Source organism: Poecilia formosa, unplaced genomic scaffold (genome assembly GCF_000485575.1).
Source record: "Poecilia formosa unplaced genomic scaffold, Poecilia_formosa-5.1.2 Scaffold488, whole genome shotgun sequence".
In the NCBI taxonomy this organism is placed as follows: domain Eukaryota; kingdom Metazoa; phylum Chordata; class Actinopteri; order Cyprinodontiformes; family Poeciliidae; genus Poecilia; species Poecilia formosa.
Genome location: NW_006800427.1, coordinates 260,896 through 276,066, shown reverse-complemented (window position 1 = coordinate 276,066; position 15,171 = coordinate 260,896). Strand labels below are relative to the sequence as shown.

Below are 15,171 nucleotides of genomic sequence, written 5' to 3'. Positions count from 1 at the left end.
GATTTACCTTATTGGCAATATAAATAAGTTGGAGGAAGAACACCTGATGGACGCGGCTGAACACTTCAAGACGTTCATCCTAAAGCAGAATGTCGACCAAAACGTCCAGCGCACACTTTTCATTCATTTGTTTTGAAAGATTTTGAAAATTAAATGTAAAAATGTTCAGGTTTAACACATACTTTTAAAATGTACTGTACGGCAGTATTTCCCCACTCTGATCCAGGTGCTGCCCCGCTTCAGCCCAGAGGGCAGCAAGAGGGTTGTTGTCACCAGCTGCTAATAAAGTAACTTGTAATCTAACTTAGTTACTTTCCAAATCAAGTAATCGGAAATCTAACAAAGTTACTTTTTCAAGGAGTAATCGGTGATCTCATTGCAGTTACCTTTTCAAAGTAACTGTGCCATCACTACTTGATGACCAGCACGGGGAACACTGCTGTCCAGCATCAGTAACCGTTTGTTGACATCCATGCTGTGGTCGACTGTGTGTCCACGGCGCCTGGAGCCAATCTGAGCTCATGTTGTCTTAATTTCTTTACATTGTTCTGATTTCTGTGTCTGCGTTCCTATCCAGGGTGTCGGTAAGAACAAGATTGTAGATCGGTTCCTGCATCTTCTCAACAGACCCAGAGAGTACCTCCAGCTCCACAGGTGAGGGTCACCCAAAAAGGCTTCCCCTGGAAGCATGCTTCAACTTGGGTTCCCTTTGCTGCCTAAAGCTGCAGAAGGAACTTATTTATCACCTTTGTCCTCTTTCTGTGGTGAACTTTAGATATATGAATCTATCATGATTAATATATCATATGATACATTCACCTGGCATATAAATCTATCAAATAACTTGATGGATTCAAGATATATGAACATTCAGATAATTTTAAAATAATAATAAAATTAAAAAAAACCTGTAACTCAGGTCAAATTTGTTTGATTTAGTTGAGTTGATATGCATTTATTTCTGTTTGAATATTTTTTTTTAAATATTTGTATATGGAAATTTCACTTAATGTGTTTTTTCTAGCTTTTCTGTCATGAACAGTCGTTAATTAGTTATATTTTATAGTGCTGTCAACCCATTAATTATGGACATGTAAATATGCATGTTTTCAAAAATTAAGAAAAAGGTCTGTTGTTTCAAACCAAACATCTGTTTTCCAGGTTTTCATATTCAGGAAGGTTTCAGAGAAGCCATTTTGCTTGAAACGTAAATTTAGAAATGCTAATAATGACCTGATTATGCTTTAGTGGATAATCAGCTGCAGTTTGTACATATTTTCCAATGCCTACCTACTTACCTTGGTTTTATCCAAACATCCATCAGGTTGTTTTGTGAAATGAAATGTTCCACTGAACACACCAGTCTGACTTTCCTCTCTCATGTCTTCACTCGTGTTTGTGACTCTGCTTACTGCTGACCGCAGTACAAGACAGTGTAACGCGCTGCTGCGAACGAAGTAACCCTCCACAGGAGAAAATCAAAATAGATATTGCGATTAATCTGTACTATGTTAATAGTAAGGCGTTAAACGTTTTAGACTAATCACATCTGTTAATGTGTTAATGTTGACAGCTCTAACGTAGTGGCGATTAGCAAGGCTAGCATGAATATAGCAGCAGCCTCCGGATGCACACCCCAGAGGTTGTGGAACCATTACGTTGACTTTGAGATTTTCAAGAATCTGTCAAACTTTCCAAATCCACGATAGACGGAGGCTGAAAGCTCAAAGTTTCTGTTGCTAAAAAAAAACCCTCAACTGAATGTGGGTGTGCTTTCTTTTTCGCCACGCCAGTAGAAAACCAGCATTGGTGTTTGATCCATTGGAAGTAACAACATAATTTCTTTACGTCTCGATGAGCAAAAGTTCTTTTTGGAAAAAAAATTCCAATAAGAGATCAAAATTCCAAGAGAGTCCACAGCAAGTGAAGCAACGTCCGCCGACGACACATCCACATGCACACGCATTGGGCCAGTTTCTGCTCCTGTGTGTGTACTTGGTCAAAGTCTTGTGAAAGTCAAAGTGGAGCTGAATATAAACCGTGTCCTGGTTAGCTGTTGTAGCAGCAGCTAATATTAGAGCAGGACAGAGGCAGGAGAAGCTGTGTGTATGTGTGTGTGTGTGTGTGTGTGTGTGTGTGTGCGTGTGTGTGTGTGTGTGGGGTTTTGGGGAACTTGTGACTGAAAGTCTACAGAGATGTGGCTCAGAAAGCAGGAGAGTGGCTCCCTGCTAGGGAGGAAACTGGGACAGCCAACAGCCTGGTTCACAGAGCAAGACGGAGCGCTTTCAGAGGTGTGACGGTGGGAGGCATGACGCTACACACTGGTGAATCACTGGCTGTTATAGTGTTCAGGTGGCCGATAGAAGTCAATGTTCATGGCCAGGCGATGCTCAGTCAACATTCTGTGTCTTCTAAACTGGAAGTGATGCTTCTTCGCTGTGCTATTGGGATTTATTGGAGCCTCGAGTGTTGATTCTCATTCCGCTTTTAGACAGCAAGGCCTAAAAATATTACTGACCAGCTTTCACTGCATCCTAACAGCCTCTCCTATTGAGCTGTTATTCCGTAAGAGGAAACAATGGACAAAAAGAGTCTTTCAGACAAACAGCTGGAAGCTTGGATAAAAGTTAGAGGGCGAGTAAAAAAGACATTATGAAAGCACAAAAAGTTACATTACTGTTCATTTCCATCCATCTGTCTGTTTTTCACACGATTCCTGAGACATTCCCAAGACGGGAATACTGAACCGCCTCAGCTGATTTCTTCCCAGTTGGAGGTTTTTGCCCTTCTTATCTCATAACAAAAGCTGCTTTTCCATCACCGATGTGTGCAAAACTTTCTCAGTATTCCTCTGATGTAGAAAAACACAATTATTTATCGCAGTGTTCCCATGAAATAAGAAATGCAATTAAAATCATGTGAATAAGTTTGTTCTCGTGATACGTCATTAAAAGCCATGTTGCACCATCATCCTCCTACCACTTCCTGTCAACATCTTCATGGTTTTCCCCAGTAGCAACATCCGGTTGTTGATCATGTGACTCGTGTGATGCAAAAAAAGTGTTTCAGTTGCAGTTTTGCCAAATATTCAAATTTCAATTTGGCTGAAAAACCACCTCATCCTAGCGCAAAAACTTTTTCAAAATTATTATTTTTTTTTCTAAATTGTCGTATTTCTATTGAGCAGATTTATTTTCGGAATATCAATTTGCACCTTTCTATGGTTAATGGTGTGACAAATAGTGGAGGCACAAGTAAAGCCTGGTGACCCACCAGGCTTATAATGAACTGGGGGAAACCCTGCCAGTCCATCTTCCCCGGTGTTCCACCTGAGCCTGTTCATTTCCTCCTCCAGGGACACAACCGTCCAGACGCTAACCCTGCAGCCCTCTGTGCGGGACGGCATCATCACATACGAGGACTCTCCCCTGGTCAGTTTGAGAGACGCATGTTAACTCAGGAATCATTTTTCTGTTACTTCTTACCCCGAGCATGGATTAGCTTTGCTTTCTGTTGGCCGCAGAAGGTTAGTGAACGGTCGAAGTCAGGTGTTAGCCTTGTTTTCAGGTGAAGGCAGTGAAGCACGGCCACGTCCTTGTGATCGACGAGGCCGACAAAGCTCCCACTAACGTCACCTGCATCCTGAAAACTCTGGTGGAGAGCGGAGAGATGATCCTGGCTGACGGCCGCCGGATCGTCTCAGGTACGTTTGGAGGTGTTGGCAGACAAAGAAGCCAGAACTGACAGTTCCATATGAAGGAACAAAAGCCCCAAAAGTGGGAATCTTATGGTGGTAGAGAAAGAAGTCCTGAGTTTTGTGTTTATACATTTTTAAGCTAACAATGATACAATTATACCTCATGTATTTTTGTAATTCTCTGATATTTTTGGTCATGCAACTCTTTTACGTTTTTTTCTTTGTAGATCCACGTGAAGCCAACGGGAGGGCCAACGTCATAGTGATGCACCCAGACTTCAGGATGCTAGTCCTGGCCAACAGGCCCGGCTTCCCGTTCCTTGGCAACGACTTTTTCGGAGCCTTAGGTATGCAAACGGCATCATGGCTTCGGTAACTGTTGAGCCTTTTGACGTCACCTGATTAGTAGAAAGATTGTGTGTAACTTCAACGTGTTTTCCCGAGAGATGCATAAAAACAAAAGTAAAATGTCACAGTCGCAATTGGTGACTGTACAATGTTTTTTTTTAGGATGTACAGCACTTTGAAGTGCCTTGTAGCTGAAATGTGATGTACAAATACAGTTGAAATAAATGACTGAGCGGTCAGAATTTCTGTGTAAGCTGTTGAATGTTTTATAAGGCGACAACTAACAATTATTTAGTTGGATAAAAAACAATTGACACATTCTATAGAGTTTTCATTTACTCACTTAAGCCTTTTCTAAATGCATTTAAAGAGGCAAATAAATATTTCAGTTCCCTTAATGAATGAGAAAATAAATGTTTTATTGCCTAAAATGTCATAAAATAACATTCCTTTAGTCACTTTTAACCAGGTGAATGGAAGAAAAATGCCAGTTGAGGAGTTTTGGGTAAAAGACAAAGGTGTTTTTTAATCTTAAATTTTAAATGTGTATATATATTCTGTTCAGTTTTTACTACTCTGAATATGTTGTTTTTTCAGTAAACGGCCTCTTTTTGACTCTGTGTACTCCAGTTAATGATCAATCAATGACTAAATTAGTTGACAATTCATCCAGTAATCAATTCGCTGTGCTTAAGCCGATTAATTGTTTCAGCCCTGCTGCTTTCCGACGTAAAATGCTGTAAACGAACAGAGAAATCCCCTTGTGTGTGTTGAACAGGGGACATATTCAGCTGCCACGCTGTGGACAACCCAAAGCCCCAGGCGGAGCTGGCCATGCTGAAGCAGTACGGCCCCGACGTTCCCGAAGCCACGCTGCAGAAGCTGGTGGGCGCCTTCGGCGAGCTGAGGTCCATGGCCGACCAGGGCACCATCACCTACCCCTACTCCACCCGCGAGGTGGTCAACATCGTCAAGCACCTGCAGGTGGGAGGAGTCACACCTGTGAGCCAGTAGCCGGTTTTCCTCCTGATCGTTTAATGTCAGATGGCTTTCTGTGAATTATTCAGCGTGTTTTGTCCGCCTTCAGTCCTGCGGAGCAAGACGCTTTAATAATGCAGGAGAGGGACCTCACGACTCTGCCACACCGCGGAGGGAAGACTCTGTTCCCTTGCCCCCGCAGTCAATACTGAGAAAAACCCCTCACACACATGCACGGTGGAAAATATACTGTCGCACAATAAGGTGTGATGTCGGGGTTTCACACTATCCTGGTTATATAAGACAATCTCACACATAGGAGACACCTCACAGGATCATTTTTAGGTTTTGTTTTTCTCTGGAGGCATCCATAATGTTGAGAAACTCTAAGTATGTGGCCAGCTTTAGAAAACTTTTGCTGATTTTTCGCTCAGTAAGATAAACCTGCTCTTTGTCTTTGCTTTTGCTTTGGTCAAACAGAGATGGTCCCATGTTGCACCATCATCCTCCTACCACTTCCTGTCATCGTCTTCATGGTTTTCCCCAGTAGCAACATCCGGTTGTTGATCATGTGACTTGTGTGATGCGAAAAAAGTGTTTCAGTTGCAGTTTTGCCAAATATTCAAATTTCAATTCGGCTGAAAAACCACCTCATCCTAGCGCAAAAACTTTGTTTCAAAATTTTTTAATTTTTTGTTCTAAATTGACGTATTTCTGTTAAGCAGATTTATTTTCGGAATATCAATTTGCACCCTTCTATGGTTAATGGTGTGACAAATAGTGGAGGCGCAAGTGAAGCCTGGTGACCCACCAGGCTTATAATGCACTGGGGGAAACCCTGCCAGTCCATCTGCCCCGGTGTTCTACCTGAGCCTGTTCATTTCCTCCTTCAGGGAGGGTCTGTCCATCTCTGAAGAGATGGACTGACCTGGTGACCTCCAGTATCACACCTTACAACAGTCAAGTAACTTCACAACTGTTGTTGCTGGATGAGAAGGAATAAACAGGGCGTCCGCATCATCCTTAAAATGAGTGACGACTTCCTGAAGGCGGAGTTTCAGAAAGAGCAGGTGTTTTTAAAGAGACAGAGGCCCAATTTCAACGCATTCAATTACACAGTTAAATGTCTTATATGTCATGCTTGATATATGCAGCATTTTTGTTACAACTGAAGGTAACATAGTTACTTGATTGTGCTATAAAATGGCACTAAATGCCCCTTTGAGTCACATAAAGTATAGATCTGTGAGGTCCACCTGCTGTGTGGTTCAGCATTCATTGAGAATATATCAAAAAATAATCAGAGTTTCTTTAGAAATCCCTTATGTAGCTCTTCTGTTTCTATCTTGGACTGCTGAGTCTAGTCCAGCCCACAGAGACACACCCTTATGTCTCATTTCCCCACTGGCACCGTAGCTCAGTTATCCATCACCTCCGTTATTGATATCTGCTGGAGTTAGGGTGTAATTTAGTGGGAGTGAAAATGGCCTCCTTAGCAGCCACGGCTGCTGTTGGCTGTAATTACTGTTTCACCTTTTGTCATAATGATCCCTGTAGTCTGTAGTCCTTCAGACATTCATCTGCAACTCATCTGGATCCGGCTGATATTGATAGTGGAAAAATTTACTGCCCTGTTTAAACTGCCATGAATGTTGTCAGTAAACGTGGTTTGAATGTTAAATTGTCCCTTGGTGCTTATTACAGGTTATAATTCCCTTATGAAGTCTGTACTAAAGTGTATTTGGTCAGATCAAGACAGCAGAGTAACACTGATTTGAAATGTCATGCTAAGTCCCATTTAAAGCTGAAACTGTTGTTAGTTTACAGTCTGGTTTTAATCTTGCTCCCCCTCAACAACAGCAGGAACGTTGGGCTTTTATTGGTTTGTATGGTTTCACAGAAATGCAACAATTTTGAAAAGCAGAGATTAATTGCAGCAATTTAAATAATTTCTCACTCTCTCTCACTTCTCTGACAGCCTGAATCATTAAAAATAATCAAATTTGAATCAGCTTCTTACATTTCTGTTATTCCTCTGACCTCAATTTAAAGTAAGAAAAAAAAAAGTAATAATAATAATAATAAAACATGAATGGCTAACGTTATCCATTAGCACGACCTGGTAACGTTTAGGAAGGGTGTGTTCAGTGACCCCCCAGAAAAAGTTTGCTTTCTCTATAATTGTTCTGGCTTTTCGTAGCTTTGTTGATTGCATCAGATGTTAGATTTTCTAAAAACAGTGAAGTAAACAATGAAAAATATTTCTTCCTTAAATGAATCCATTTGTTAAATGAAAGTTAATCTTTATTCTATTAATATTATGATTGTATTCTCCATAATTACTTCATCGTAGAAATCATAAGGGATTATTAAAATAAGACACATTTTAAAAATGTTTTCTGTCATTTTTCAATTTCTTTTTTAAAAAAGAAAGCGAGAAAAAAAATTAAAATCAAACGTATGACATATTAAAAAAAAATCAAATTTCTGTTTTTAAGCCGTATCGCCTAACCTTGGTAAATGTATACAACAAATATGAACGTTTTATTGTTCACACACACACACACACATTTATATATTTTTGTATTTATCTCGTCTTTGTTTTCACTTTTCCCCTCCCAACAGAAATTTCCCAACGAGGGTCTCGCCAATGTGGTCAGGAACGTGTTCGACTTCGACTCGTACAACAAGGACGCGCGGGACGTTCTGATCGAGGCTCTGCACAAACACGGCATTCCCATCGGAGCAAAGCCAACCTCTGTCAATCTGGCGAAGGAGTAAGACCCCAAAAGCAGCTAGAACACTGAGAGATAGGCACCTCACTTCAAAAATAAGTTGTTTAAAATAAAAATAAAAAAATGTAAAAAGCATTCAGGCTGTTCTTTAACATCCTTGATTGATAGTTAAATCAGTCCTGCTTTATTGCCTCTCTGATTCTGATTGGCCAGCTCCAGTGGTGCAATAAAATCCCCCATTAGAGATGTGAGACAGATTTCAACCAAGTACAAACGATTGTCAAGTATATCTACAATTAGTTTTTATGATGGCAACAGTCTTATAATGTTTGATAAATTCAGTAGATTTCATATTGGTTTAAATTAAATTGAAATTCTTTGTGATTTGCTAAACCACACCTCTATTTCACATTGTAACCATCAGAAATTTACCTTTTGACTTCTTGACTACATGTATAACATCATCTTTGTGTTGTTTCACACAGAAACCCGACTATTTGTAATCAGCCTACGGGTTAATATTTTGACTTAAGATGGCCAAAATTTCTTTAAAAAATACAGAAAAATATCCAGAAGTTTGGAAAGCAGTAAAAAAAATAAAACAATAAAAAATAAAAATGCATCTGAATAAATTACCGACGTACTTTGCACCAGAACATTTGTGGAGGATTTCCTCCTACTTTAAATCCATTCAGTTTCTGAACACCATCTTTATCATTTTATTATGAACTAGATAAATGCCTTGACTCGTCCAAATTCTCCAGAAATGAAGCCAGAGGTGAAAGAAGTCATTCCAAAACACTTTACTGAGAGTGAAAGTAGTAACTTTTAGTCTTCTTCGCACAGTAAACAACATCTGGACTGAAGAGTGTTGGTGTCAGTGCAGCCTGATGGCCTTTAACTATATCGTGTTCACTGATCAGAAAATTATTTCCATTTTCTGTGCATTTCTACTCATTTTCTGCTGCTGGTTTGTCAACAGAAGGTTTCTGTAAATACTGACTGATAACAGTTATTTATTAGACCGATAAATTGACTTCACTGTCCACTAGATGTCTCAGATAATGTACAGATTTGTTCTTTTAAATAAAGGAAAATATTTGTTTCTTCTGTCTCCTGTGGTTTTATTTGACACAATTATAGTCGACATTCAATTTGGAAGAAAGAAAACATAGTGAGCAGAACAGAAACAAGTATTTTCCTTGAACAACAATAACCCAATATTTAGATTGGGGTTTGCAACTTGAGGCTCTTTGTTGTGGCTCTAACCCAAATAACTAAGCAATGCTTTAAAATTTAAACACAATTACTCTATGAATAACAGTTTTAGCTGTTTTTTCCCCCAGACATTTTCATACAATTTGTAAGGAAAACGTTTTTCCAAAGAATTATACTAATATCAGAGATGCACCGATCCGATATTAATATCAGTATTGGCCCTGATATATATATTTTTAAAAAATACTATCGGTATCAAAAGTGATAAAAGTGGATCAGTGCATCCCTGATCCACTGTAAAGAGCGACCTTTGTTTTGTCAGTAGGTTGCAACCTGCTGATTTTGTTTTTTACACCATAATTTACAAAAATGTAATTTCCTATTGAAGAAAATTTACTAAATCCAAAAAAAAAAATGTACAAATGCTCTTTATTTAAAAATATTTAACATAAATCTTATCGTAGGTCTTATAAAAGCGAGCTGTTTTATTTCCACAAGTTTTGTTGCTTTCATGGTTCTTAGCAACTTTTGATTAGCTTGGTCGGAAGCCAAAATGGCCGTCAGGGCCGTAGAGGTCGCTGACCCCTGATCTGGATGATGTTTGCTGCTGTTTCTGTTATCCAGTCCCCCTTTTCTTTGCTCCATCTTGAACAGTTTATGTCAGCAGTAGCCTCCGCTCACATCTTGTGTACATGAAAGCAAATATTTTGTCTCCTGATTTCCAATTTTGGACATGGAAAACATGAAACGGCTCGTCTTGCCCGTCTCGCTGCCTTTCTATTCATAGATTTATTTACGGTGGTCGGAACCCTCCATCCTCTCGAGTCCACCTCCCCTCCTCTCCACCAACACACGCCAACCCCTCCCCAATCTCTTTGGAATGTGTGTGTTTTGTGGTCAGGATGCATCTTTTCACCCCACCTGCAGCCAATAAGCCCCCGTGGCCGCGTTGCAGCTATGATTCATGGGAAAACCAGTAAACATCTGCTCAGACATGACTGAGCACATGAGGATATTTGTTCTGCATATATTGGCTTTTCCATCCCCAGGGAGCGTGGGGGATTAAAAGACGAGCGTGTGTTTTCTAGGAGGCCCCGTCCCAGCAGAGCAAAGCTGTCATCTGATATCATTTTGCGGCTGCTGCTTTGAGCCCTCGAAGGCCAGAACTTTGTTTTTCATTTTCTGTGGGCATTAAAAGCAGTTCCACCCATAATTATCCAAGATGAAAAATCAGAGAACAGCAATATGTGAGCACATGGAGGAGCTCTTTGTTTTAATCCCCCAGGAAATGACTTTTGGTGTGTGTGTGTGTGCGTGTGTCCGGCCTGACTGGATTGTTGTCTTCAGGTTGCCGCTGCCGGAAGTCAGGATGACGGGATACTGGACGTTAAACCAGGGAGGCAACGCTCGCCGCAAGCTGCTCTGTCCCACTGAGACACGCCCCATCGACGTCAAGGTATACATGAAGCCCGTCACAACAAGCAATTCATCAATTAATCACATGATGAATTGAAATGAATACAATTGTCATTTGGACAACAAGCGTTAAAGAGATTATGTTTCCTGACGCTCCACATCCAGTCTGACTGAGCTCGAGCTTTCTGCGTTTGCAGTTAAACGCACCTGGTTTCCAATAAAGTGGTTCTAAGATGCATCATCCCGGAGAACTGCACGCCACACTTTTCAGATTCTTATTAGCCAGACTATTGCATCTTCTATCGAGTAAAAAATAAAGAACTGAATCGATTTACTTTCTCAACTTTGAAACACTTACGAGCAGAAAGATTTTTTTTTTCATAAAAACTTTTGTTTTTCCTTCAGCTTTTCATTTTGCCTGTAATCAGTTATAGTTTCCATGGTGACAAAGACAGAAATACATTTGCTGATGCAGTCATCTATGCACACCAGCAAATTTCAAGTCTGATTTGTAGAAAAGAAACTTTATCTGAAACATTAAACACCAGCGATGTCGTCATCAGTATGTGTGTGTGTGTGTGTGTGTGTGTGTGTGTGTGCGCGCGTGTGTTTGCGTGCTTCCAGGGCCCGGCGTTCCTGCGAGTCCAGAGTTATCCCAGCAGTCGGCAGGAAAGCAGGACTCTGAGTTTCAGCGAGGAAAAGGCCCACTGGCAGATTCCCATGAATGAAGTGAACATCATCTGCGACGTGGTCAGCTCAGACGGTACTGAGCGTTTAACTCCGCCATTGTCTGTCACACACACACAACTAACAAGTCTCAAGAAATAAGTTTTTATGTTAATTTCACTGAATTTCTGAAGTAAAAGCCAGAAATTCCCTTTATTATTACAAAGAAGATACAAAGAAGTCCACTCCTCTGTTGAAATGTCAGAGTTTAAAAATAACACAATAATAATAAATTCTGGATTTTTCCTGCCTAGTACAGGAGTCAGCAAACTTTCCTCCCTGACAGCCATTTTTGTATTTGCTCCTTCTAAACAAAATGTGTTTAAAGTCGGATTTTCCTTTCTTTTTTTTTTTTGATGAAAGACAAGCTTTTATTTTTTTTTTTTTAATGATGAAAATTATCCTCTCTGGCTCAATCTGGGATATTTACGTGATGTATTCATGTCAGTGACGTGCGTTGAGGTTCATAGCTGGTGAGGCACCGACTTAAATATAATCCGATTTACAAACCTTGCTGTTACCGTCTCTTACTCTGCAGTTGTGGAGTCACAATGTCTGGGATCATGAGCGCCCCCAGCGATGAGGCACGAGAACTGCCTGCCTCACCTCGAATCTGTTCTCTGCCGTTTCTGATCGCTCCTCAGCACACGAAACATGTTACACACAGTTAGTGACAATAAAAACACAGTACATTAAATACATAAGCTAAATTATGGAAAATCTGTTCATACATTAAATGTTTTTAACCATTTTATTGGCGACGTACAGACAGGAGGAAAATGCTCTCATAGAATGGCAACTGGTGCAGTTAGCGAGGTGAGGCTCAGCTCGCTGCTGCCTCACCGGCTTCGCTTCCAAGCATTTGAATGGGTCTGATGTCATTTTTTGCCTTCCTGACATTTTAACAGGCCTGAACACGCTTTTAAATCCACTGAGCTACAGAAGAAACAACCTGGGAATTTCATTTGCTGTCTGAACAAAAATTTGATGCAGTGATGGAAGGATTTAAAGGTGTTTGGACAGAGCTCCAGAGTGACGTCGCCGCTGCTCGTGTTTTTGCAGACACGCTGTACGTGGCCATGTGTAACCCCGTGACCCTGTACTCCATGAAGGAGCGTGGGGACAAGATTCAGTGCATGGAGCTCTACGACGTCTTCCCCAGGACCATCAGCGGCGTCTGGCAGCCGTTCGTCACCGTGGCGCCGCTCGGGAGCCCCCTTGATGGACAGGTGGTGCTGCACGAGGAACAGGTACGCACTCGCTTCCTAAGTACAGATTGATGAGTTAATCTAAAGCTGAGCGATCTTATCGATCTATTAACGATTAATTGATAAGCAGCGATTTCCTTAAAAACCTTGCGTTTTCTCTTGTATCCAGTCTTTCCATAATATGAAGGGCTAAATTGTTCTGAATCTAAATAAATAAATAAAACATCTTAATATTGTTTTCTGTCAGCTGTATAAATACAGCCGTCTGTTTACTGAATCAGTACAGTGGTGGTTTTCTCAGATTATTAAACGCTTCTAAAACATACAGCGACAAATAAGATGAAAAGAATAAATAGTGTGAAGTGCTGTCTGTGGTGGAAAGAACGCTAAAAATTTCACTTCATGAAGTGCAGCCCTCAAAGTCTACCGTGCTTATTGGCGTTGTGTGTATTTTCTGTCGTGCTACAATCTTTCTGCGTTGTGTCCTTGTGTCGTCACATCCTCGCCTTCGTAGCACGTACATGTCATGTTTTAATTCCAAGTTTACGCCCATCGACTTCTTCTGTTTTGACCGTTTGTCTTACCTCGTCCAGCTCCCCCATCTTTAATTCTGTACCACCACCTAACTTCGCTTCAGGATGACCAGCGGCGCCCTCTGCTGGATTGGCAGCTAAAAAACAACACTAAGCAGACTTTACCAGTTGGGAATCGAACCCAGAACCTTCTTGCTGCCAGGCAACAGCTCTACCAATAGTGCAGCCCAGATTTTAATTTTAACTTAATAAATCATTACTCAACTATTAATCATAAGTTTAATTGTTTACGTTCCTAACACAAAGTTACACACACTGATATGATTCAGCAATCACAGACAAGACAAGATCTTGAAACACATTTCATCACAGTAAATATTAAATACACTCTGAGGAGTTTTATTTTAAGTGTATTTATGACCACACCACGTAATGTGTGTCCTTTAGTTTGTCAATGTCCATTTAAAGAGAAGATGGAGCCATGCTGGGATTTCTCAGCAGCTCCCCCACTTGGCTTGTTAACACTGTGGAGATCGGAGCTTGACCTCGCGCAGTCAGCAGTGTGGCATTTTTAGGTTTTTTCCCCGCCATGGTCAGAGTAATTCCAAGCGCTTGTCATCAAACAACAAGTAATGAATCAAACGGGACCGCTGGAATTCCCAAAGGGAGAATGATCGCTGATGTTTTAACCACAGAGCGTCATGAATCCATTCTGGGTGAACGGTATTGAAAACAAAAAGATAGTGTGTCTTATTTATTTATGTGTCTGAAATAACAGATGGCCTAAATAGAACAGCTTTTAATAAAATGGTGAACGCTGAAGAGGGACAGAGCTTTTAAAAGTATCTCTTGTGTACTATTAGATTACTTACAAATCAGGAGGAATCAGGAAGAACGGAGCAGAACTCCAGCAAACTATGGTTAAAAACCCTGTGGAAGGAAACCCAAAAGTCATCCAGTTCAAAGGCAATACTGCCAAATACTGAGTAGATGTAGATGTAGCATGTACACTTCTAAATTTGAAGACATTCATGAATACATTTCTGAGATATTTTGCTCTCGTTATTATGGTGTTTAGCTAATAGGGATCTTTTTTGTGACTCTAACTGACCTGAAACATAAGAGGTTTGGTCTGATTTAACTACAGACTGTCAGACAAAAAAGGTGTTTGTGACTTACTTTTAAATTCATATGTAAACTTCTGGTGTCAACTTTCAAAGCAGCATCATAAAAAAAATTCCACTCTTGTAGTTTATTGCTGGGATTTATACCACCATGCTTCCAAATAGTGACTCCTTGAAAATAAACATTGTAAACATTTGAAATCTTAAATAAAAAATATAATGTTTTCACCTGATGCTTTCGGTAGACAATGGGGTTCGCATGTATGAGGGACGTCGGCGTGACATCTCGAAACCATTTGGATTCATATTTCACAAATTGACCTAAAACCCCCCAGGCTTCTTGAAATGTAGGGTTGGAAAAGGATGAATCAGTGAAATGTTTTGTTGGAAATTTCAAGATAAAATCTTAAATTCTGGCAGGTCATGCTTACCTCGACACACTAAACGATAGAGGCGCGTTACATCAGAACTGGAAGATGTGTTCATGAGACATTTCTCTGCGGTTTCTCATGACATATTTGTACAATTACAACCCACAGTCTCTTCAGGATGAAGTTCAACTGTTGTACTTTGACTTTCTTTTTTTTTTTTTATCTTTAGCAAGGCAACCTCGGATACCTCAGAGTTTAAAAATAGCTGCGCACCAGTCTGTTTTTTAAAACGGCCAGCGGTTGACGGTTGTTTGTTGATGGACGTCTTTTCGCCCCGCGGGACCCGGACCTACGAGGACGCCGTGCGAGACGAGAACAATGCTTGTTAGGTTTGTCCGGCAACCAGAACCGCTTTGCACAGCTGCTGCACATTAGGCAAGAGGAGAACTTCTAAAAATACAGTTGTGACGGATCGGGTTTCGTCTGTCTAAAAATGAGGAGGCCCAGACGAGAAGAGGTTCATTCACAGGTCGTTGTCCTCGCAAGCGTGGATAGAAGTGGTTTCACGCATGAATGTGTGTGTGTGAAATGAACCTTTGAAGGTTTCATTCAGAGTAAACGTTCACTGACATCATTTGTCTGGACTGGATCTGAGTCGGAACACGTTGACCTGCCGGGAGTTCGTCTGACTTGAAGAGGCTTCCTCTAATGGCAGTATATGTTTAGAATCAGGAAATGGGGTTTACCAATCCTTATGCAGCTTTGTGTGTGTGTGTGTGTGTGTGTGTGTGTGTGTGTGTGTGTGTGTGTGTGTGTT

The 15,171-nt window shown here is 40.6% G+C and overlaps 1 protein-coding gene across 1 annotated transcript in view; it reads left to right on the top strand.

Moving 5' to 3' along the window:
* The window catches only part of vwa8 (von Willebrand factor A domain containing 8), a 66,333-nt gene that overhangs the window by 22,374 nt on the left and 28,788 nt on the right, over positions 1–15,171 (top strand). The window contains exons 21-29 of the mRNA XM_007578692.2: positions 578–654; positions 3,356–3,431; positions 3,568–3,703; positions 3,925–4,044; positions 4,824–5,029; positions 7,649–7,800; positions 10,324–10,432; positions 11,017–11,155; positions 12,181–12,368. Of these exons, the coding sequence (XP_007578754.1) occupies positions 578–654; positions 3,356–3,431; positions 3,568–3,703; positions 3,925–4,044; positions 4,824–5,029; positions 7,649–7,800; positions 10,324–10,432; positions 11,017–11,155; positions 12,181–12,368 (1,203 nt within the window). The remainder of the gene's footprint in view (positions 1–577; positions 655–3,355; positions 3,432–3,567; positions 3,704–3,924; positions 4,045–4,823; positions 5,030–7,648; positions 7,801–10,323; positions 10,433–11,016; positions 11,156–12,180; positions 12,369–15,171) is intronic.